The 23,019-nt window shown below is 36.9% G+C and overlaps 1 protein-coding gene across 2 annotated transcripts in view; it reads left to right on the top strand.

The window, feature by feature from the left end:
* PCDH11X (protocadherin 11 X-linked) overlaps nucleotides 1-22,701 on the top strand; it is a 552,416-nt gene extending 529,715 nt beyond the window's left edge. For both annotated transcript variants that reach the window (XM_088151587.1, XM_088151586.1), the window contains one exon: nucleotides 14,487-22,701. In XM_088151587.1, coding sequence (XP_088007713.1) covers nucleotides 14,487-14,881 — 395 coding nt within the window. In that variant the 3' untranslated portion in view covers nucleotides 14,882-22,701. The remainder of the gene's footprint in view (nucleotides 1-14,486) is intronic.
* The last annotated feature ends 318 nt before the right edge of the window (nucleotides 22,702-23,019 follow it).

Below are 23,019 nucleotides of genomic sequence, written 5' to 3'. Positions count from 1 at the left end.
TTTTCTCCGAGGGAATTTTCAGAACCCGGCTAAAGACATTTCCGTGCGCCATAATCCCTGAAGATAATTAAAGGTATATGCTCAGATGCTTTTCTAGAACATATAATTGTCTCAACAGCCCAATTGTTCTGTGTAGTATATTAGTTATTTTTATTTTCCCCGTTTTGTGTTTCCCTGCCTCTGGCAGTTGAATATGATCTGGAGCGTTCACAAGGGAAATTATAGCACATTAATATGATATCACACTAAGCTTCATATTTAGGTGCAACCTAATTGGATTGTAAATCCATTCACAGGGAAAAAAGTTAGACAAAACAATTTTCATAATTGGAAACTCTTTTTAAAAAACATGGATGCCAGAGAGACAGAGTTCAAAATCCACAATTTTAGATTGCACTATTCATAAAACAATGTGAACTTTTAGTAAAGCTTACATTAACTATATTCTCAAAACCTATTACAACAGCCACTAAATCTGCATAGAGTGCTGGTCTCAAACTGCATTTAAAGAACGTTAGGGATAAGATAACAGATGTTCTTAATTAAAATAAATGCTGAATAAGTTTAACATTTCTCATTGTGCACAGAGAAATGAATAGGCTCTTATGATACTGTAGAAGTACCACTATTTAGTGAAGAGACAATTATGCTAGAGGACAATTAACGATCTTTTTTTCTCCCAATCATGCCACTGATGTTGCCTGTATGAAGGATTATCGAGAGGTCATAGATATAAGGGATTGTCCAAACATCATGGCAACACTTTTATGCTTGACGTCAGAGCATTATCGGATAACAAAAGTAATATTTTTGTTATTTATTTATTTCATTTATCAAATTTCTCCCCTGCCCATCTCCCCCCAATGGGGGAACTCTGGGCGACTCACACATAACACTAAAAACATAAATATATATAAATACATAAAACATCAATTTAAAAACATTTCTTAAAAAAGGGAAGGGAGAGTCCAAGAAAATGACAAGGTCAGACATTTTGCTTCTTGCTATCATATTCCAGTCTGATTTAATTATTTTTTTCCTCTACTGTTTATAAAGGAAGTTTCTGAACTGTTAGTCCTTATTAAACTAAAATTCTGGCCCCCTGCAAGGTTCAGATGGAATAATTTTCGTTATTACCGGGTCCAGTGGATTAGGTCATTATTGAAGCCTAGAAAGAAAGGGAAAAGAAACAGGTAGCAACATTCAAGCAACATTATAATCAGGGATGAATAAAAGAGATTTTAAATCTGGAATTTTTAGAGCTAATCATCTTGACAACCTTGCCATGATAGAAAATTCTGCTCGTGTCCCTTTTTTGATTTTTTAAAATTTTAGATTTTGTGTCCCCCCCTGCTCCTGTTTATTTATATATTTGCTGTATCTCCATCCTTACTCCTAAGAGCTTAAGGCAGCATACTCAAAGTGTGCTTCCTTTTACAATTTTATCCTCATGACAATATCCCAGGGAGATGGGTTGCGTGGGGAGATAAACACCAGCCTAAATTTGTCACTGATGAAGAAACTTATAGGGTGGTTGGCAAATGACTGGAGCTGAAAAAGAATGACAGCCAATGAATTAGAGAAGTGGTTGAAATGATTGAAGCCAAAACATACTGGTTTCACTGAGGCAACCAGAGGCATTTGAGCAATGGGCCTGTCAGGCCCAGCCCAAGAATGACAGAGAAATAGTCCAGCCAAGTTCAGTTGTTTTATTGCTTATGCCATATAGACAGAATCTTGCCAGACTAAATCTGTAGTATGCTAATTTAGTGGATATACCCTTGGAGACTCTAGGGAGTGGCCACTCTAAAACTCTTCCTCTTCCCATGCTCCTGCTCTGGACTGTGCTGTCTCTTGTCTTGCCCCGCCCCCCCCAGAATGTGCTCCCTCCTTCCTGAAAACCTGCTGCATTACTGCAGTCCATCACAGGACCATCCATTCCTTCCCACTGTTATAAAAGGCAAAGGAATTCACACAGGTGTAATCAAGTCCTCTCCAACTAGAAAATAGGATTCACTATGACCAAGACTAAATTATTCTAAACTAAGTGTGTGACTAAATTATTTCCTGGTGTTGGAACTAACTAATGCAGTATTTTGGAACCTTGGCAGTTTCCAGATGGACAGACTTCAGCTCCCAGGATTGTAATGGCATGTGGGATTGACCTTGGGAGACCGGGCCAAGAGATGCTGCTAAGGGAACGGTCAAATAAGAGACAGCATAGTCCACTGTTGGATAGTGGGTGGGGCAAGAGGCTCAAAAGAGACCCTCCCTAGTTTCTTGGGCTATAAAGGAGATTGGGGGGGGGGGTTGTACTTTCAGACTTGCAAGATTCTCTCAATATAGCTTAACAGTAAAGTAAAAATAGCTCATCTAGTTGTGATTCCTATCTGGTTTACCCCGCAACGCCAAACAGGATTCCCTAGCCAATGTGGTCATTGCTGAAAATTTGGGGAGCTGAAGTCTACGCATGTGGAAGTGGCCAAGGTTGGCAAACACTGGACATTATATACCTGTAGGGGAGCTGTAAAACAATTTTGGGAATGTCACTGTAGGAAAATTCCATATGAGCTGTTCCTTGTCTTTTGCTTGGTATCCTCTAATGTTTATTGATAATTAAGAAGCAGATTGGGATGTCATGTTAACAATAAGTGCCAAGTGTCCTTTTATCCTTTGCCATGAATATGTAACAGGGATCACTCTCTCCTCTCTTCCCTCCAATGATTGTTCCATTTCTGTTGGATGACAAATGGCATTCTTCTCCTTGTAATGTGCCTGCAGGGTTAAATGACTTTATTATTATTATTAATGAGTCATTGCTCCAGCTGCCCAGAAATGAAGGAAATAGAAAACATAAGAGACTGAAGTCTAAGTAATTACCAGCCTAATTATTACCTTTCCAATTCCATTTATCCGGTAGATCAGAAGGCTGTCAAACATCCTGCTCAGGGAAAGAAAGAAGAAAAAAAAAAAACCAGTCCAAAAATCTGTTCATTATTTTATATACATACATACACATTAATACTCCACTAAAGAGATAACTAGAATGAATGAACTAGAATAAATTCAGATGATCAAAGCTTACATTATAAGCACCCTATTCTAATGCATAATGCACACATGAAGCTGAATTTCCCATATATTCCCTATTCAGATATATAATGTATATAACAGCATTAAGCCACAAGCCATTACATTTTAGCTTAGCGTGTTGAGTAAATCCAGCCCTCTGGATTTAGTTCTTTGTTCAGTGTTTTATAGAAAGCCAAAACTTGATTTAACTAATAATCTCATTGTTCAGTTAACTTTGGGTAAAAATGCTCTGTCTCCAGAACAATTAATTGAAAGCTCTGGTTCAAAGTGAGCATTAAGTGTTGAGCTAAACCAAATGAATCTCTTGAACTTTCTTCCCAGTTATGGGCAGAGACTGTTTCATTAGGTGAGAAGAAACTAGGAACAGTAGTAGTAGTAGTAGTAGTAGTAGTAGTAGTAGTAGTGGCCAATCTACCTCCCCCTCTGGCCTCTTGACCCAACATAATTCTGGGCCATCATGGGGAAGACAACACACAAAGGTGGTGCAAATTATTTAGAGAAAATTCTGAAAAGCGACTCTTTATCCAGGGAATAAAATAAAAATGTCTTACTGGGAACTTTCAGATGAAAGGGACCAAGAGTATGATTGGGCACTAACCAGCTCCTTATGTTCTAAGTGTAGAGAACTGCATTGGATTCTATGAGAAACTAAGCATAGTTGGTGCATGCATTCTCTAAACATATTTCATGTCACCTTCAACAAGACTTTCAAGATTAAAGTGCCCTTTTCACAATATCTGAATATTTTAGATTTCTTTAATCTCACAGTGGTAATGTTCAACTATCCTTGTCAAAGGTGGGGGGAAGGACAGTTATCACAGTCCCATCTAATATATGTACTTTTATTCCTTATGCATTGCTTGGTGGGGTTTTTTTTCCTTTTTCTTTTTTATCGAAAATAAATCTAGAGACAATTTTCTTCCATACATTTTCCCCCTGGTTAGTTATTGGTACATTTTAGAATAAGATTATTTTCAGCAATCTATTCATCTTTTCAAAATGTATTTTCTGCATAAAAGAGAGGCTCAGATTACACTAAGATGTAAAATGCACTTGTCTCTTTAATGGAGGGCATGGGAGTCTCAAGAAAAAGTGGTTTAGAAAAACAAAATGATGTTCCCTTATTTTTATAATGAGTACAAAGATGTTATGCAGTAATACAAATATACTGCCTAAATGTTGGGGGAGCAAATGGGCCAATGGAAAATATTTTAGGAGAGAAATATGCTACACCTTAAACTCATCCCAGGTAGGTGACAGCAGTTCTTAAACAAATTAAAATTCTCATCAGCATTTATATGAAATATCTAATTAATAGGCTAGTCTTTTTCAATAGATCAAGTATATTATCTTGAAGAATATTGTTGGTGTTTCTATGTTTATTTTATTGCCATAATTTCAGCTTTCCCTTTATTTAATTTGCAACCAATAATATAATATACTGATTAGATTTCCCTGTCCCAGTGCTGCATTTTAAGCATCTGTTATAATAGATGTTAGAGGGTTGAAAAATGATGCACAGAAGTGCTCACAGCCCTCAAAGCTCTATTAAAACAAAAATTTAAATGGAGACATCTCACAAGAGAGTCTCATGGTATCTTCACCAGAGTCCTAAGGGAGACCCTTAGCTCAGAGACAGAGATCCTACTTTATGTGCACAAGGCCACAGTCTCAGTGTGTAATGATATATGTGAATGACCTTGGGAGACAGGAGGAAGAGCTGCAGACTAGACAACAGTCAGATACGAGGCAGCTGGGTCCGTAGAAGGAATGGGGAAGTGGTAAATGTCTCAGTAGGGACAGTCCTTAGCTTCTTGGACTGTGAAGGCAAAGGGGGAGTCACACACTTTCAGGCTTGCAAGATTCTGTTAATGTAAACTTACAATAAAGTTAGAGCTAATACTTCTGGGTGTGCTTCTTGTCTGGACTGCCTCTCAAGGCTGACATAGTGCTCAACATCTTGAGGTAGAGATGGGAAAATATCTGAAACATCTAGAAAGCTTCTGCTGGTCAGTCTGAACAGGGCTGGGGTACCTGGACCAATTATGTGACTAAGTACAGTGGTGGTGGTAGGGTGTTTCTGTATGCAAAAGACTGCTTTGGAACACGTGGGGTCATGAATGTATCACCTTCCTCCAGTTCCTTAAAGCAGATGGGCAATCCTTGAAATAGATACATTTCTTTATTTTCTTTATTACAAATGCATTAAATGCTTTAATGCCCCTCCATCTTCTGATTCCAAGCAGTCTACATTATCAACATTATCAAATACAATCAAATAATACATACAATCAACATAATACAATCATAAAAGCCATGATACCTTTTACAACATCAAAACAAGAAGATTTATGCCAAGCTCAGTTGCATCTCCCATTCTCCCATTCATTTAAGAACTTGCAGACAGACATCACACTTGTGCCCGTCCTTGGTTCAAAGTGGCATCTTACCTTTAAATCAGAAGCTCTATTGTCTATGTTCCTATTTCATTCACAAACAGGACAGGATCAGGACAAGCGCTGCAGTGTCATGTTGTTCTGTGTGCTGGTTCCACGTTCTCTTGTTTTTCTAAAGTATATTCATACAAATACAGTTGTGGCATCGTTATCATAGATCAATATTTTACAAGGAGCATCTTCCTCCCCATACAGAAATCTACCCAATGTATGGGAATAAAATGTCTGAAATGTGTGGAAATCAGTCCTTTTTTCATTGGTGTGAATCCCAGACCGGGATTCCTAAGAATTCCTAGTGAAAAGTGACTGAAAGTGTTGAAAAGTATTATTTGGGGTGAACCTTCTCCCATTAGATCAATGGTAACAATGAGTAGTATCTATACAGATGAGGCATTTTTTGGTATAAGTAGATTTCAATTCATGCAACCTATGCCCAGAGGTGACAGTGTGCCCACTAACATAGTTCGTGCCATTAGCCAAGTAACTTGGCCTACCTAATTTGATTTTTTTTAAAAAATGAGAATCTACTACTGCAAAGTCTCAGCGCTTTTAGTCCCCAGAGGCATTCTAGGGAAATAAAGTGGTGGATGGCTGTATTTCAAAGATTTATTTGCATTCAGGTATATGGTAATATATATCTGATTGAGATTTATCACCCATAGCGAGTGGATGGCTGGATGAGAATCCACATATCTCGATCCCAATATTTCAGATTTATCTGGTCCAGAAAATCTGGAGATCCCTGGTCTATGATCCCTTGCCAGGGTTCTCTGGCTATAGTCAGCTTCAGGGCACGGTTGCTGCAGTTGATTAATTGATTAATTTCCCCTTTTTAGAAACTTTTATGATGGGGAAGAAGTGGGTTTTGTCTTGGAAAACATATTTGAGATGCTAGTTCTTATTTTTCCAGCCCATCCTTTCCACTGATATTGTGCAATGTGATTAAGCAGCCTCATATGCAAAAGAGAATTGAAACTCCTCCAACCAGTTTATGAGAATTAAAATGTACTTTCCATTAATAAGTTTGATCTGCTGACCTCTACTAATTATGCATGAATGCATGAGCCTTTTTATGGGATTTTCAAGGTTTTAGCTGGAGGACAGAATTCTGCCCTTCCTTGCATTCCTTTTACTTTTCTTTTCTTTCTTTTTTTTACTTTCCTTTTTCTTTTTGGGTAGCAATAATGAAAAGTCACAGCTTCATACCCCCATGACAATAAAACTAGAGGAAGATAGTTCAGATATGTGCCAGTCTTCTTATGTGCCCACATTTGGAATTGGCACTTCTGGTTTTTTTCTTTTTTTGGGTAGAAGACAGTTAAGAGGCTTTTTTGTAACAACATAATAGCATATTTTGAAAGCTTAATTGAAGTCAAAATTTCTTCCCATTGTCATGTGGTTTAGTGAAGTGCTTTGAGCTTTCTTTTGAGGTTTAAATAAGTGCTAAAACAAATCTAGGGGAAAAAAACATAATTGCGTCTGAAATCACAAAGCAAGACCTGGAGGCCTAATTTCAGATCACAAAAATCTAAGTATCATTTGTGGTTTAAAAAGACGTTTGCTTTAATTTCAAGAGCCCCCTTATTAAAAGTGTTAGAGGACCAAATTTAAGAGATTGTGAACCATCAGAAGAGAAAGAGAGCAATACCATGGACAGTTACTGAAATTGGAGCAATCAGGAAAACAACAGAAAATGAGTATTAAGTGACTCCCCACATTCAAGTGTTGCTGCTGTTTTGTTTCCTCTAGAAATTCAGCACAGAATTGTCAACATTCTTTGATGACTATTGAAACAATTTTCACCATTTGTTGGAATTCTTCTGTACCATATAAAATGCTTCTATTACATGCTTTCTACAAAAAAACACACTGGAAAATAAAAAACAAGTTGGGGAAGAAGACTTGTGTCCAAAGTCTCTTGGGTGGCAATAATTTTTTTTCCCACTGTTCATTACATTCTAGCCATAAAACTAAGAGGAGATCAGATTTCCAACTGCAGGAAGTCCTGGGCCGATTAACTATCAGACTAAGTTTCCAGGAGTACTTTTTGAACAGACCAAGGCAAAATGTATCTTCCTTCCATCATCTGAGTTTCATAAGCAGAATCCCTGAGAAGTTTCCTTCTGTTACCTTAGTTAGACTTAAAAGCTTGATTAAAAGCCTGCACATATCTACCAGGGCTTCAGCCACATAACCATATTGTCAATGACTACTGAAGAAATAAATAACTAAACTTAGAAGTGTATTCTACTGTATAATTGGTGTTAATTGCTCCTTAAATGCTTGGTTAATGAAGGAATGGTATTACACCATTGTTAGAGGGATATAAATGTCTTCCGACAATAACCAGAGTTACCTTAATTTAATCAAGCAGTTTGCAGTTTGCTAGCCATTGCCAACATTTTTATGTACGACAATTTATAGAATTGTATTGTTACAATTCCTATACACAGAAGAGAAACTATACAGAACAACTCCAAAGGAGAGATGTAATTCTTCTTTGTTCATAGAGTTGCATCATCATATTAGCTCTTGATCTAGAGGTTGATAAATCAGTTCCTATCCTCCATGTTTTCTTTTCGCCCCATGCTTCAGAATTTCCAGAAATGTTACATTTCTAACTGCTCCTTATGCCAGTTACTGGTAAGGTAAAGACTCACTTGAATTGAACTTGACTCCTACTGATGTGGGTTTCTTGACAGCAATATGTAGGTGATATACTATTGCCTTATTCTGAGATTTTGTTTTGTTTTTACTTAATTCCCAGTCTAGCTTACAGCCCTGGCAAGTCTCAGTTTCTTCTAAACAAGTACTGACTAGCTCTGATTTTGCTTAGATTTTTTTCAAGATCATCCAAGCTCGACTAGGTACTGTCGCCAGCTGTAACAGGCCAATCACTATAGATGACTAGATTTCCAAATAAGCACCTAGATAATCCAACATCTAGGAATCAAGGTAGCATGTTGCCAAAAAGAAAGCAAAAATAGCAATGGGGTTGTCTTATACTTCCAGCAGGACTTCCATTCCCACCGTGATTCTCTCTCCAAGTCTGTGAGAACTTCAGATTCTTCTGCTTTCCTTCCTGTCATGCAGAAGGTTGGACTAGATAGGAGTTTTCTGATGGGCAAAGATTCTTTGCCTGAGTGTGGGGAAACTGCATTATTACTAGGGCTATAGAGATCTCACAATCATTTCTAAGAATGAAGCACATGGTCACATTAATTTGCTCCTCTGTCTAATCTTGTCATTGTGGATTTTTTTTTTTCCTGAAAAGAGAATAGAGGGATAAGAACTAGGTCTGTTGGAAGTAGCATGGATTTTCATTAGGGAAGAGCTTCACTCTACATAGAAGACACAATTCTCATGGTCAAAGTAAAGAGGCAAACAGTGCTCCTTGACAATTCTTCCTTCGCAGGCTCATTCATTTTCAACAACTTTTGCAAGCACCTGGACTAAGTTGCAGGGGAATCCTATCACACACCCTGACAAAGAATTCTGTTGACTCTGAAATTATGAAACCTTTTGTCAAGCTCCTTCACGCAGGTCGCTTGTCTCTTTTTTAGGGGGAAAAAAAACCATGAGTGATTTCTACTCATGTGTCTATACCATGCATGCAAGCGGTCTGAAAGTTTTATAACTGTGAGAGAACATAATAGCTTTCTCCATGAGAAATATATTCAACCACCTTTTGTAACGAGGCCATTTCAACTACAGTTCAAGTTACTAGAAGAACTTCTTAGAAGTGCCCTTTTTTGTATTTGATTTTTTAATGGACATTTATATAAAAAATAGTCTCATTTTGAAACCAAAAGTCACTGTGCTGTAACTGGATATGGGCCTGTTAAATAAAAGAAGGTCTCCATCAATGTTTTAAGTTAGAACAGTTCAGAAGTGAGGCAGCTAATGAAATATTAAATGAAAGCCGTTGTTATTTATACCTACAATCAGATGGAATATGCCATCTTCTTACTGATACTTGTGGGGCTTTAGGGCCTGCGATATACATCAAATTATCTGGGGGGGGGGAAAGTGGAACCATTCATTATACTTGCTGATTTAAATATTTAAAGATTCAAGAGGAAAGAAATGTTTTTCATGTTATCCCCAAAGGGGATTAGAAATAAAAATTCCAAGAAATTTACTCTTATGCTCTATCTAGAAAAAATACTAACTGCGTTGTTCAGTGTTGCAAAGAAAAGGCATTAGAGGTTATATTAATTGAATACAACCTTTGGAACGAACAGTGTAATTTTTTTCTTAATATAAACCCAGATCAAGTGTGGCTTTATGTATGGATGTGTGTGTGTGTGTGTGTGTGTGTGCGTGTGTGCACGCATGCTCTTTATAATAAGCCAAACAGTTAACCTGTTAACCATTAATGTGTGTTCTACATGTGTCTATGATTAAAGAGCTATGAAGCTTTGAAACTTTTAATCATGATCCTACTTTTTTCCCCCTCAAATGTATTTAAACTTATATCAAAAACCTAAAATATTCATGGCAATCTGCTCCCAAAGGCATGTTATTATTGAAAAAAAAATGGAGTATATTATAATAGCAATAATTTTAGGGGGTTCTCTGTTAAAGTGTCTTGGAAGTGACCTCATTAAAGAAAACCAACTAATACTCACAGACAACTTCCACTTTGTTCTTCATTTTTACTGTCATTCTGGGTCTCTTACATATCTAAAGCTGTTAAATTATGCTACCCAAGTGACTACTTCGGGCCACCAGAGTAATTCTGAGCCATAATTTCCTCACATTAGACCTCACTTCCTGCCTAGTCAGGAATACAACCTCTAGCAAGCAACCAGCACATTTCGTATTAGCTATTGGCTGACATGAGCAGTTTAAGCTTGTTGTTGGCATCACTTGAGTAAGTTCCTGCTGAGCTGATAACATTGCAATGCACTACTATAGCTATTTAATAAGAAATGCTTCAGCAACCCAGAGACATTTCTAGCTGTTGACAGAATGATGCTGCCCTGCCAGCTATGTATTCATGTATATACTGTATTGGAAAAATATGACAAACAGGATAGTTGTGGCACAATGATGGCAATTTGCTTAATGGTTTGATTATTATTGCTTACTTTAAGATGAAATAAGGGTGTGGGACATGGATGATTGTAAGCTTCCATCCAGAAGTAGGTCCAAGTTGGGTTTGACTTTTGTCAAGACTTAGATAAACTTCATTAAACCTACCACCACTGCCAAAACCACAGTGCTCAGATTATTTTTGTTTTGTTAAAAAATAGATTAGAAGGGGGAGCTATAGCATGATTCAGACTGTTAACAGTCCCCAAACCAGGCATTTTTTGTTAATATGTCCATAGGGGATATACAGGGAATACTCACGAAGCACACAGACCATTCTTCTGGGTGGACAGGTCAGTTTTATGTTTACAACGTTGTGCATCAGAGCCCCAATGTGTATTTTGGAAGTGCTGGATACTAGGTTTTTCATTTATTTAAGTATTTGCTTATTATTATAATGTCACCTACTTCAGTGACTTTAGGTAACTGTGGAAGGGTTTTTGGGGGGCACATTACCCAATGGGTTACAGTAGTTCCAGTGTCACATTATCATCAGGAACATTATAGAGATACTCAGGTATGCTTGCTGTCTATTCATAAATTAAATGCTCTTTGTTTGTTTGTTTTAATTGCCAGGGATCTATTATGTGATTATGGTACATACAAAGTAGGAAAGAGAGAAAGAAAGGTGTAATTGTGCTCTGAAGGACAGTAGAGGGAACAGACTCTGTTCATACATTTCCTCCACTGATTAAAGAAATTTGCTTCCTGCAAATGCATGCCAGTTGGCTACCAACTCTCTACCCAACTATTAAGCCACAAGGATTTGATACTTGCACATTTGCCAGTCCTGACCAGTTCCTCTCTCCAAAACAGACCAATGTTCAGTCTGTTGACATCTGAATGACTTAAAAGCAAAATAGAAACAAAGTTACAATCGTGTTCTCGAGATTAAGACACTTAGCTTAAGACATCTAGCTTTTCCCTGATCCCACTACTACTCTGGAAGTAATGCCAGTTGACATACATGGTTCTATTTAGGAAGAGAAAGAACATGAAGGACAAGCTGTTATGGACATCTACCTTGTACTAAAAGTTATAATATATGCTACATCCAATGTATTGACCAAAAATACAGTCTCTTTGAGGCAAGCAGTTTCCATCCTAACATTGCCTGATGAATCGTACTTATCTGTAGTGGTAGTAAGCAACTTGGTAAGCAATTCTGTAAGTTAAGACTTCCTTCTTTTGGGAGTCACCATAGTATCTGTGTATGTGTGTGCCCTAATGTTCATATAAGATCATGTAACTCAGAGTCTTAAACTGCTGAACTATACTGCTAGATGAAACTTCCACAATCAAAGCCCTACAATTATTAAGCGTTCTCTCAAGCCTGAATTAGATTGATTAATCCTCAAATAGTTTAGATTATTTCCCAGCCATCTGAAAGTCCTTCTCCTACCACATATCCTAGCTGGAGTGATAGAAGGAGCAGACCTCAGGATAGGATGTAGAAGTTTTCATCCAAACTTACAGTGCATAATTCAAAGTTCTTAAATCCATATACAACTATATCTTTGAAGTTTGTGATGTGGAAAGATTCATACAAAAATCCATATATTAGGGGAAGGTATGGATATTAGTAAAAATGACATATAAACCACATTAGAGCAAAGTGGCTTGCAAAATTACTTACTTTGGGGAAAATATACATATAGCAAAGTACATAGCATAGGGGAAAAGCAAATGGAAATGTATGCAATTTTATGTACTGGTTTAAAAGTAAAATTATGAAGTGATGTGGAATAAGGATGAAAGAAATTTAAGGCTGGAAAAAATGAGGCATTCAGTGAAACTGATACTGGCAGATTAGTCCAACCCTAATGCACTATAAAGGAAGCTTTTATTTCTTCTCTTCTGCAATGAATGATACATTATGTAGCCAAAAGTATAGCAGGCTAGGAGAAAGAAATGGACACAGGACAAAAATTAAATTTGCTTTAATAAATTAAAATTTAGTTGACCAATATTAAATTACAGTTGAGATTTTCCTTTCCCATGTATTCAATACATTTCATCTTCTGCCAGATTAAAAATTGGAAGTCAGTGATAACTTTTAGACTGCCTCCGTGGACCACATCTACGGCTTTGGGGATATCATAACAGATCTAGTAGCTCCAGCTTGCATACCCTTGTACACACTTGGGGTTCTCTGGGTTTAGGGAGATCAATATCAAAGTAGAGATTTTCTTCTGCAGATGTTTCACCTTGCATTCCAGTGAGGCTTCAGTCCAGAAGTGGGGATCACCTTGCAGTATGCTTGGTGTCCTGTCATGGACTTGCATTTTTTAATTAACACTAGGAAGAGGGGTTGCTTAGACAAGCTAGCTCTTCCAATTTACTCTTACAAGCTGAAGATAACAAACTTCCTGCTCTAACCCCAGTTAGATCATTATTTCCCACTTTTGTCTAAACCAGGTGTCCCACACCTGCTAACACTTAACAATGTAGCTAATTCTTCCTAATATGTAACCTTCCCTTGCTGATGCCTAAACTAAGCAACTCCAGATGTGTGTATAGGCGGAGTGAGGTTGAAGGTCTATAAAACATGGTCAACAAAAGGAACTCCTTTGTGAGTTAATTCCATAGAATTCCTTCCTTGCTGCTACCCGGGCTCATAGAAGCTAATTGGGGTAGAATTTCTCCAATGCTGTAAGTATTGGGACTTTATTAATAGACATTAATTAATTGGAATTGTCCTGGCATATTCCTTCATGTTCACTTTCTTTGGTATCTGACCTGCAAATGCTGAAGCTAGTAACACGAGGATAGGGCGAAATAGCCCTTGGAGAATAACACTTTCCACAAAAATTACTGTGGAGCCTATAAATGAATCTCAGCAAGAACAGCAGCACTGACCCTGCCTCTCTCTTAAATCTCAGAAGTTGGGGACATAGCGCCAAGGTGTGTTCTGCTAGCAAAACGGTTCTCCCTATGTTGTTTTGCTATGGAAGACAATATTGTTAGGGTCTCATTTTTCTTTCGTTGCAGAATTACTATTCCAGAAAGCTAAGCAGGGAATGAAAAAAAGGATAACAGAACTTGGTGAGGGAGCAGGGAAGGGAAGTAGATTATGCACCCAAAGAAAGAAGATGCATTACACAGCAGATACTAAAGAAATGATATTTGGTGAATATTCATAAAGAACAATCCCCACTTCTCATGTTAGTGTCAGCCAGGTGTTGATGAATGTGATTCCAACGCTGCTTATTTCACTGTGCAAAAAGGTAATATTTCATACCACTGATTGTTTACTTCTTTTCCCTCCATACAAAACCACCTTTTGCATCCCAATTATATCTGATAGCAACTAATCTACAATAATAAAATAAGCTGAGGTTTGAATCCTTTCCCCCTCTTTAGATGCAAAAACTAGAAGGTGTCCCATCTTTGCAATATATTCCTGAAATTAGCTTTGTTAATTCAGTTTTATGGGACTCTTACTTCATCATCATACCATTCAGTTGATGGCACCTTCCCAAAGGAATATTCATTCATTCATTCATTTGCTTGCTTGCTTGCTGTAGTTTATATGCTGGTCCAGTCCACGGACTTTGAGTGGCTAAAATATTATTAAGACTTTTTTGTCTAAAGCAGGAGTCAGGAGCCTTTAAGGTGCCATCATTGAATTTTGTGTATTGGCCCAAGTATCCTTTTAAAAATAGCCCAAACAGTTCAGAAAAAAAAGTTTGGGAAAACTAGGATATGTAATTGTTTGCAACCATAAGCTAGCCTCCTTAAGTTCTCAAGAATGCAAAGCCATTTTGTATGTTGGACATGCCAGAGAAATAGTCATTTTCAGTGATGTTTAACCTTTTCCTTCTCTCTCTTTTTTTTAAGCTATTGAGGTGAACCTCCAAAAAGCTCTCACTGAAGCTTCTGAAACCTGCACGCAGGAATGCCTCATCCTTGGCCATTCTGACAATTGCTGGATGCCTCCTTCGTTGACACAATACCAGCAGTCCAATCCGCCTTTGCCAGCTTTCGGCTTCCAACAAGGGTGGGCACGAGGAGCTATGTCAGAGGGAAGACATACCCTTGGACAACCCAGTCCCAAGGATGATACAGAGAAAGGCCAAGGGGGACCCAGGCCTCAGTTCTATAATGCCTGTGAGAGACTCTGCACCAGTGAAGACCCCGTCAAAGTTATTCCTCTGGCAAACTTCATATCTCCTGGCCAGGCCATGCCTGTGTCTGGGAGCAACACCACTTTGATCCATGAGCACCAGCTATAAAGGCATATCTTGACAAAGCAAGGCTATTTTGGGCTTTAAAAGTGTGAGTGTACATAGTCACAGCTTAACACAATTTTTATTGGTATGCAAAGCTCTTTAGGTTTGTGGATATTTATGTATATAGAATTCTGAATCCAAGCTGAAGAACTGAGTTCTTAATCATGAGTGAAAGGGAATTCAGCTTACTCAGTAAGTAACAATTATGCAAACAAACATAACAAAATGAAAAACCCACAAAATAATGTTTAAAAAGAGAAACAGAAAAACAAAAGTGTGATTTCTTCCCCAAATGGTTGTTGTAATCCATTGTAAGAGAGAGCTGGCCTTCTGGTGTAGAAATGGAACCATGTTTGGGGCAAATCTGCTGTGTGGTAATGGAGGAGAGAAATGTCAGAATGGCTTTTTGCTTTCAGGTCATCAGGTTATTTTGTACATGATACAAGCAAACTATTTATTAGCATATATCACAACATAAACTTGTAGTTCTTCACAAGAGCATCTAAACAGGGAAGTCACCTGCTCCCATTACGTTGGTCAGAGAACTAGTGGGATAGCATTGTGAAATGGAGCTAAAATATCAAAATTTCACTTGCAGGTTTCAATGTGTTGCATGCTATATGCTTCCATGATATCTAGTATGGTAAAGAGTGGCCTAAAAATCAATATATAATACATTGTTCCATAGATCTGGATGCATGGAGACACAGTATGTAGTTGAACAACTAGCCAGAAGAGACCATTTATGAGCTGAGCTGAAATTTCTTAAAATATCTTTCTTTTGAAAAATAACATGCATAGCATTTTAGTTACGAACCTTTTAGAAAAAGTTCACTTGGAAGAGGGTTTTTTGTTGTAGTTTTACACAAATTTTACACTGAGACTTCACTTTTCCTCTGCAATGCTCTAATCTACAGGCCCTCAAAGTTCTTGGATAAAGCTTCCAAAGATCTCAAAAAAAAAAAAAATTTTTTTTTTACATTAAAAAAAGGAGGAAATTATCTTAGACATGTTTGGCAGATAATCATGTATACTATGCTTAACTGAAACCAAATGTAGAAGAAGTACAATCATTTTTCTTTTTGTGGCCCCATTCCCTTCTTTTTTACTACAGCCCCTGGTATGCCCCAAGAAGGTCAAAGACATTGGCCTAGGTTTTAGAAGAGCAATAGACCTGGCTTTTCAGCCAGGTCTATATGGCAGCCTGGAAAAACTTGATAAAATTTTCCTCCTGATTTCTGAACCCATAGTCAGGCTGAAGAATATCAAGAAGCCATCCATGCATTACTTTAACCTCCATTCTCTCATATCTTTGGGATGGCTTTGGACTTTTGCATAGTTTGGGGTTTGCTGATATTGGACACTGCAAATACCTCTAGAGGGGAAAAAGAACCTTAACATAGTACAAAGCTATATTAGATCTCTGACTCCTCCAACCATGGAGAATCAAAGAACCAAGCTCAGAGAACCCCAAGGACTCCACAGATATTGTAGTGTTGGCAAAACTATCATGGAGAAACTAATGCTGAGCCAGAAGAAGGAGGAAGCCCACTCCCCACCTTGGGCATATTCTTAGACAGGGACATAGACATTTTTCAAACTAGCTAGCAAACTATGATTCATAAATAACTTCATATAAACATCTGGAGTAGTTATATGATATTGCAGTATTGGTATGATCATGCCATGTTATGTTATGAAGAAAAAAAAAATAGCCCCCCAAACAGTTGGAGAAACGTTAATAAGAACAATCATAGACAAAAAAGCCTAATTTTATCCTGAAAGTTTTTCAGTTAAAAAAAAGGGTGCAGCATAGTCAGGCAGAAGAAAAAGTGTCTCTTTAGGTAGTAAAAGCATCATAGTATTTTACATATAGTCCAATATTTTCCACCTCTCTATCATTCTAAGAGCCTTCCTCATATCACATCAAGTTTCAGAGAAATACTCTATAAAAAATGTCTTCTTCCTAACATGTATCATTACTGTACAGGCTCTGTTCAGAGGTACACCTAACAAAGGCGAGAGCAGAAACTAGATATGTTTCTGTGTCTTCAGGTTGTGCACATGGAGATTTCTGTCTTCATGGTGGCTTCCTATGTGATCTAGAAGCCTGATTTTGTAAGGTTTTAAAATTGTACTGAAATTTTCCCCAAAGAGAAAAGACTTTACTACCACTCATGGAAGACAATCGTGACAGTGAAGACCCACATGTCCATTCTTTCTTTGATCTTGTGCAGAATGCCCATATAGGATTAATGCCTATCCTAAAATCAACTTGCAATGAGTAATTCTTGTTGGCAACCAGAGCAGTGTCCCTTATCACTCAAAGGAAATAATGTATTGTACCTTGGTGGTAAACTATGGTCCTCAATAAAGCAACATGGGTGATGTTCAGGTAAATTGCCCATTCCTGTAGGTTCTACTTTATAATTTCCTATAGCACACACTAGGCTATCTAGGTGAAGAAACTCTTTTAACTTACTGTAGTAGATACAGAAGCGAATTGCCAGCATCAATTTAAAGAGTGAGAGAACTGGAAAATACATGTTCAATTGATGTAATTATGAAGTACCTCATATTAAATTGTTCCATATCAATTCAAGGTGACGTTCCAGGATAGATTAGGCATACCATTACCAATCTTTCCATGTTCTAGCTTTTATATACATTGTAATGAATAGTTAGCAAATTCTATACCCATATAAAAATGCATTAGTTGTTCCATTAAACTTTCCTAGCTTCATTTCATTTTGTTTGTCCCTAGCTCTTGATTCGTGCAATCTGGTATTTTCTGCAACCAAATCATCTGCTGTTTTAACACAATCAGGTACTTTTCCCAACTCCAATTTTTACCATAATAAGACAATCAGTGTGATGGGAAAAGGAAGCAATGTATGGTGTTTAGAATAAACAAGCAAACACTAACACGTTTGAAGGGGATACCAGGTTGTTTCATTTTTAAATGTTACTTAAAATCTGTAATTTATGAACAAAAATCTTTGTATGTACAATTGCTGTAATATAAAACTGCTTGTAAATTTATAGAAAAATCCCATTGTCAAGGGTCCCAATGAATGCTGAAAAGGCTTCTCTTCATTATGTGCCCAGCAGGTATAAGTAGCTTTATATATTGTTGTTCCCACTGTTAATCAATTCAGAACACATTTTGCTTAATGTGTAAAAAGAGAAAAAAAAATACAAGATTTTCTTTTAACCTTCAGATGGTATTTAATTCATAAAACCACCAGCTATCTAATTGTGTAGCTATTCCTAATTACCTGAATTTTTTTTGATGAGATATTGGAGCGTTGGAATTCAGAGGCATATAAATTGTGAAGTACGTGTTAATCCTTTAGCTTCTGACACAATCACTCACTGCTAATTCAAGCACAGTTAAGAGTTTGACGAATTAATCTGGGACTAATCAGTATTGACAAACATTCACTGATTCTTAAGTGTTAGAAAGTGTTTGATCTGCCCACCAAACCTTTTATTTTGTTTAAGTACAGTACCTACCATAACTCTAACTGTGCTTGTGTGTGTGTGCTCGTGTGTGTTTGAATGCATGCCCACACAGTAAATTGTGAAATACGTTTCCTTTTGCTGTTTAAAACTCACTTTGTAAAGGGATACATCCCTGAGAACCCAGATTATATCAGTTCCCTTCCCTCCAAAGCTCATGTCCAACCTTAGATGGATTTGTCATTGAAAAATGGAAAACTGAGAGAGAATCCAATCAACCCTTTTAAAAATCCAGCCAGTATAGAGTAATGTAACAGTCAATGGATCCTAAATCCCATTTGTTTGCTGTTGTGTCAACAACACCTCAGTAATTTTGGAGGACTTTTTTTTTTAAGCAAAGGAGGGCAGTGGGATAAAATGATTTATCCATCTTCACTTCTGCTGTCCTGAGTTGCAGCCATGCGGGTTGTAGCTGAGTTGAAATGTCAGAAACACTGGCGGAGTATATTCTCTGGGGCCCAAAATTAATTACAGGAGAAAAAATAGCACTTTAGAAGGATCCTAATAAAGTCAAGGGGAGGCAGTGTTTTGGATTTGCTTTGGAAGAGATGCTTTGGAATGTGTGTGTGAATGTAAGATCTGCTAGTGACTCATTAAGGCAGTTAAGATGTGACTACTTCCATGAGTCACAGATAGATTCTCCATTTGTACTCCCGTGCATTAAAAAAAATGAATCTGATGCATTGGAAAACCCTAATAAATTCTAACTGAAGAGCAACAATTTCATCCAATTCAAAGCCTCACCACTTTCAAAAACACCTTCTGCAAAGGCTATTCAGTTAAGTCTACATCAGTTGGTGAACTGACATTTTTCTTCATTATGGTATAAAAATCAGAAACCAAACATATATTCAAACATCCCTGAGGAGTGAGTGTAAAACTCAATTATTTCTTTTTGACAGTTTGTATATCTACCAGATAGTGACCCAAGAGTTCTCTTGTTCAGACAGAAGCAATCAACAGTCTGTAGAAAAACTTCCTTCCATCAAAAGAAAAAAACAAAAAAATAGCTGTTCTCCTACAGAAATGCACTACCATGAATAGCACTTGTGTATGTCTAATCATAATGGGGGTCTGAGCAGTTCAGTTTTTCTTTCCTGCCCCAAAAGCTGCAATGCCAAGAAAGTTTGTTAGGCATATCTGACTTCCCATGAGCATAGAGGCTCTGTCTTCTGAATTCAGGCATGAAGATAGCAAGACTTTTAAATCATTGATATAAAAATATAGCTTTCTTCTATTCATTTGTACAGCTGAAGCCTTGGACTAGTTTTTAGCCATCCATCAGAATTAAGTGGTTCCCTTTCCCAATGGCAAATTGAGAGTGCTGCCACAGAAAATCAATACAAAAAAGTTCAGAGTTAACATGTTTGAAGATCATCATTGTGCCTGCTATGGCTGGGCATTGTCAGTGAGAAAGTTATATTGGTATATGTGGCATGTGGCTATAAAAGCATCAGTGGATGTTGCAGATTTTTAAGGTGATAAGGAAGAATTAAACATGTATCTAAACCCATCTGGAAAAAAATGTACTAAGAAATTGGATTACTTAAACTCCTTATGGTTCCTTAAACTATGCATTCATTTTTCCGAATATATATATATATATATATATATATATATATATATTTGTCATGATAAGTTCACTGTTGTCTTCATGATTCTGTACAAAGGATGTTGAATACCCTTGATCACCCAATGAACTTCATTGAATTTGAATCCATCTCACCATGTACATATTATGGTATACTTTTATCCCTCTATCTAGAAATCTTGTATTTTAGACTGATGTGCAAATCACTCAGAATGATGACTATGAACTTTGGTTGCAGAGCTCTCCTAACTAAAAACAAGTGATTTAATCACGTAAAGCCACAGGTGCTCAGAAACTCCATGCCCAGTTTTAGAAACATAAAGGAGAATAGCTATTCTTCATGTCATTTAAATGAAATGACAGAGTTGCTTTGGGTGAGATGGGCGGCTATATGAATGTGACATATAAATAAATAAATAGATAGATGTGTCTCTGCTAAATAGCCAGAAGTATGTAAAAATGTATGTTATAACAACATTAAGATCAAGATAGGGCCTTTTAGTTTAAGAAAGTAGGAAATTGACTTATTCTAAGTAATTTGTCCATCCAGCTCCTTGTTTTCTCTCCAATGGCTGGAATAGATCTCACACAGAGACCTTTTCCATCACTTGATACTAAACATTTTTAAAAGTGATGGTATGACAGTATGGTCTTAAAACTTTCTACACCTAAAGCATGTGATATATTACTCAATAAGAACATGGAGAACTTTGGCTAGCTGATAATGAATGTGAAGCTACTGAAGTTGCAGTTCTGAAATCAACTTGTGCATTGAACCTAGCTATCTGTTGACGTTCATCACACATTAAGAAATGTATTATTGAAAATAATATGTAAATCCCCTTATATTATGATATATTGCCTATTAATACCTGTACATTAGGAGCAATGCATATTAATATACATAGAAATCTTCATGTAACTGGGCAACCAAATTATTCTCAATATTCAGATAGCACTCATTCCCCCCTCCTTTTTTTTTTTCATTGAAAGAAAGTATGGATCCATTTGGAATTGGGCAGCTAAGTGTCTGGATTTTTATTACCTTATATTGTTTCTCAGTTTACCTTGGACATTTCTGTACAAATTTGGAAGAAGAGTATGGTAAATTCTTATTATTTACTTACTTTATTTGGTTAGGAACTGGGGGGGGGGAGGAAATGTATATGTGGTACAACAACTAAACCTCACATCATGTAACTGTATACATTCCCATGCAAGACAGTGATATGCACACTTGCATTTAGGATGAACACTATGTATGAATTGCCCACCAAAGAAAGTTGTGTGTGTGTGTGTGTGTTATCAGTAGAAAAAAGCATAGTGCCACCTTTTATCATCTCACTTATTCTACACGAATTGGGAGTAGGGAAATAGAGAGAGAGAGAGAGATTCCATTTTATGAACAAAGTGTCATATTAAAATTTTGCAACATATTTAAGGGAAAAAATGGCCCATTAAGACAGTAAGCCAGCATTTCTCTGAGTTGACTCATATGTCCATGAGCATCTCTTGTTTTATCCTACTTATTTGGGGAATCTATGAAGTCATACTTCCGTAAAGTATTGTCCACTACATCTGTTTAAGGGTGAATTTGTGGTATGTTCCACAAGCCACGGACAAACATGCTAATGGATTTATAGCACTAAATCAAGGAAAGATTATTCTTACTTAAGATACTTCATGCCCATTTTCTTTATTTTGTTTTATGTTGAAATAAAGACACCCTTTAAAAAAGGACTTAGAGAAATATTACAAGTATTCCTTCCTTTCTAGTTTCCTTCTGAACTGTGAAAAAACTTCTGCCAAGAGAAAAGCAATAGGAATCAAAATAGGCAACAATGTATTTGGTTGCTTGACCATGAGATTTGATTTGGCTTTCTGGAAATAAAAAAGCACAAAACACAGAATCATGCCATCTTGAACATATCTTGATCACATTGTACTATCCCCTCCAGCAATTATTTTTAATTACTGACTTCCTTGAATCCAAATCAACATCATGTATTTAGGAACCTGCTAAATATTTAGAAATTATTACAGATGGGAAAAAATGGTAATATTTTAGCACTGTATTCCACAAAGCACTGTGTACCTTCACAAAAATGTGTGATGAATTGATAAAAAGACATCGTTCTCATCAACATTTAAGGGTTCAGTGGGTTAGGAAAGTTCTGTGCGCTGAATTACCATGAGTTTTATAACAAATGTATCCCTATGCAAATGAAGTTCCTTTAGAAAACTACATTGGAAGTTGTGCTCTTGAGATTATGGCTGGGTCTGTTTTAAAATGATGACTTGGGTTTTGGGATCATAACAGGTCAAAGACACAGTTACGTATTTGGCAAATAATAAATAAATAAATAAATAAATAAATAAATAAATAAATAAATAAATAAAGATGCACATCTCATGTTAGCCCTAAGTCGGAAAGATAACTGAAAACCTTTTGTAAATATCTGTATTTGAGTTTGTACTTCAGGGAGATTTTTTTCCTCACTTTGTGGCATACTAAAGGATTTGAAAGTGATTAAGTCTGTGTATTTGTATTTAAACCTACCCTAATCAACACTCTAGAGTCAGGCTATTGCACATCATATGCTCTTAAGTCCAATAGCACTGGAAGTCCAGTTAAAACCTCTGTAGTTCTCTTTCAGGTTATGTACAGCATGTTGTCTTGTTAATTAAGCTGCTTATTAATAAAATTAGAGCCACAAAACCAACTGAGTTTCTTTTGGTGATTGATGTATATCTATCTGATTTTTTCATGAATGGTGTCCTTGCAGAAGTCAAGATTTCAAATGAAGCTAGGGGTACCACAAATAACTAGCCACGCTTGAAGATGTAAAAATCATACATTCTTGCTGTTTATTCCAGATTTTTTCTACTGAACTTTGTAGCAGTTTGGCCACAAAAATATATTAGAGGGGCCAGTAGTTTGTAGAAAGTACTACAGCTACTCTAATCCATGCTGCCTAACCCTGAGAAACAAACAACTCTTATGGGTTCTTCGTGTTCTTGCTTTCAA

This window comes from Python bivittatus, unplaced genomic scaffold (assembly GCF_059951505.1).
Source record: "Python bivittatus isolate LINGU-HERP-01145 unplaced genomic scaffold, Pbiv_v1 ctg000670_np1212, whole genome shotgun sequence".
NCBI lineage: Eukaryota > Metazoa > Chordata > Lepidosauria > Squamata > Pythonidae > Python > Python bivittatus.
Note: the sequence above shows the minus strand (reverse complement) of the source record. Positions and strands in the feature narration are given on the sequence as shown.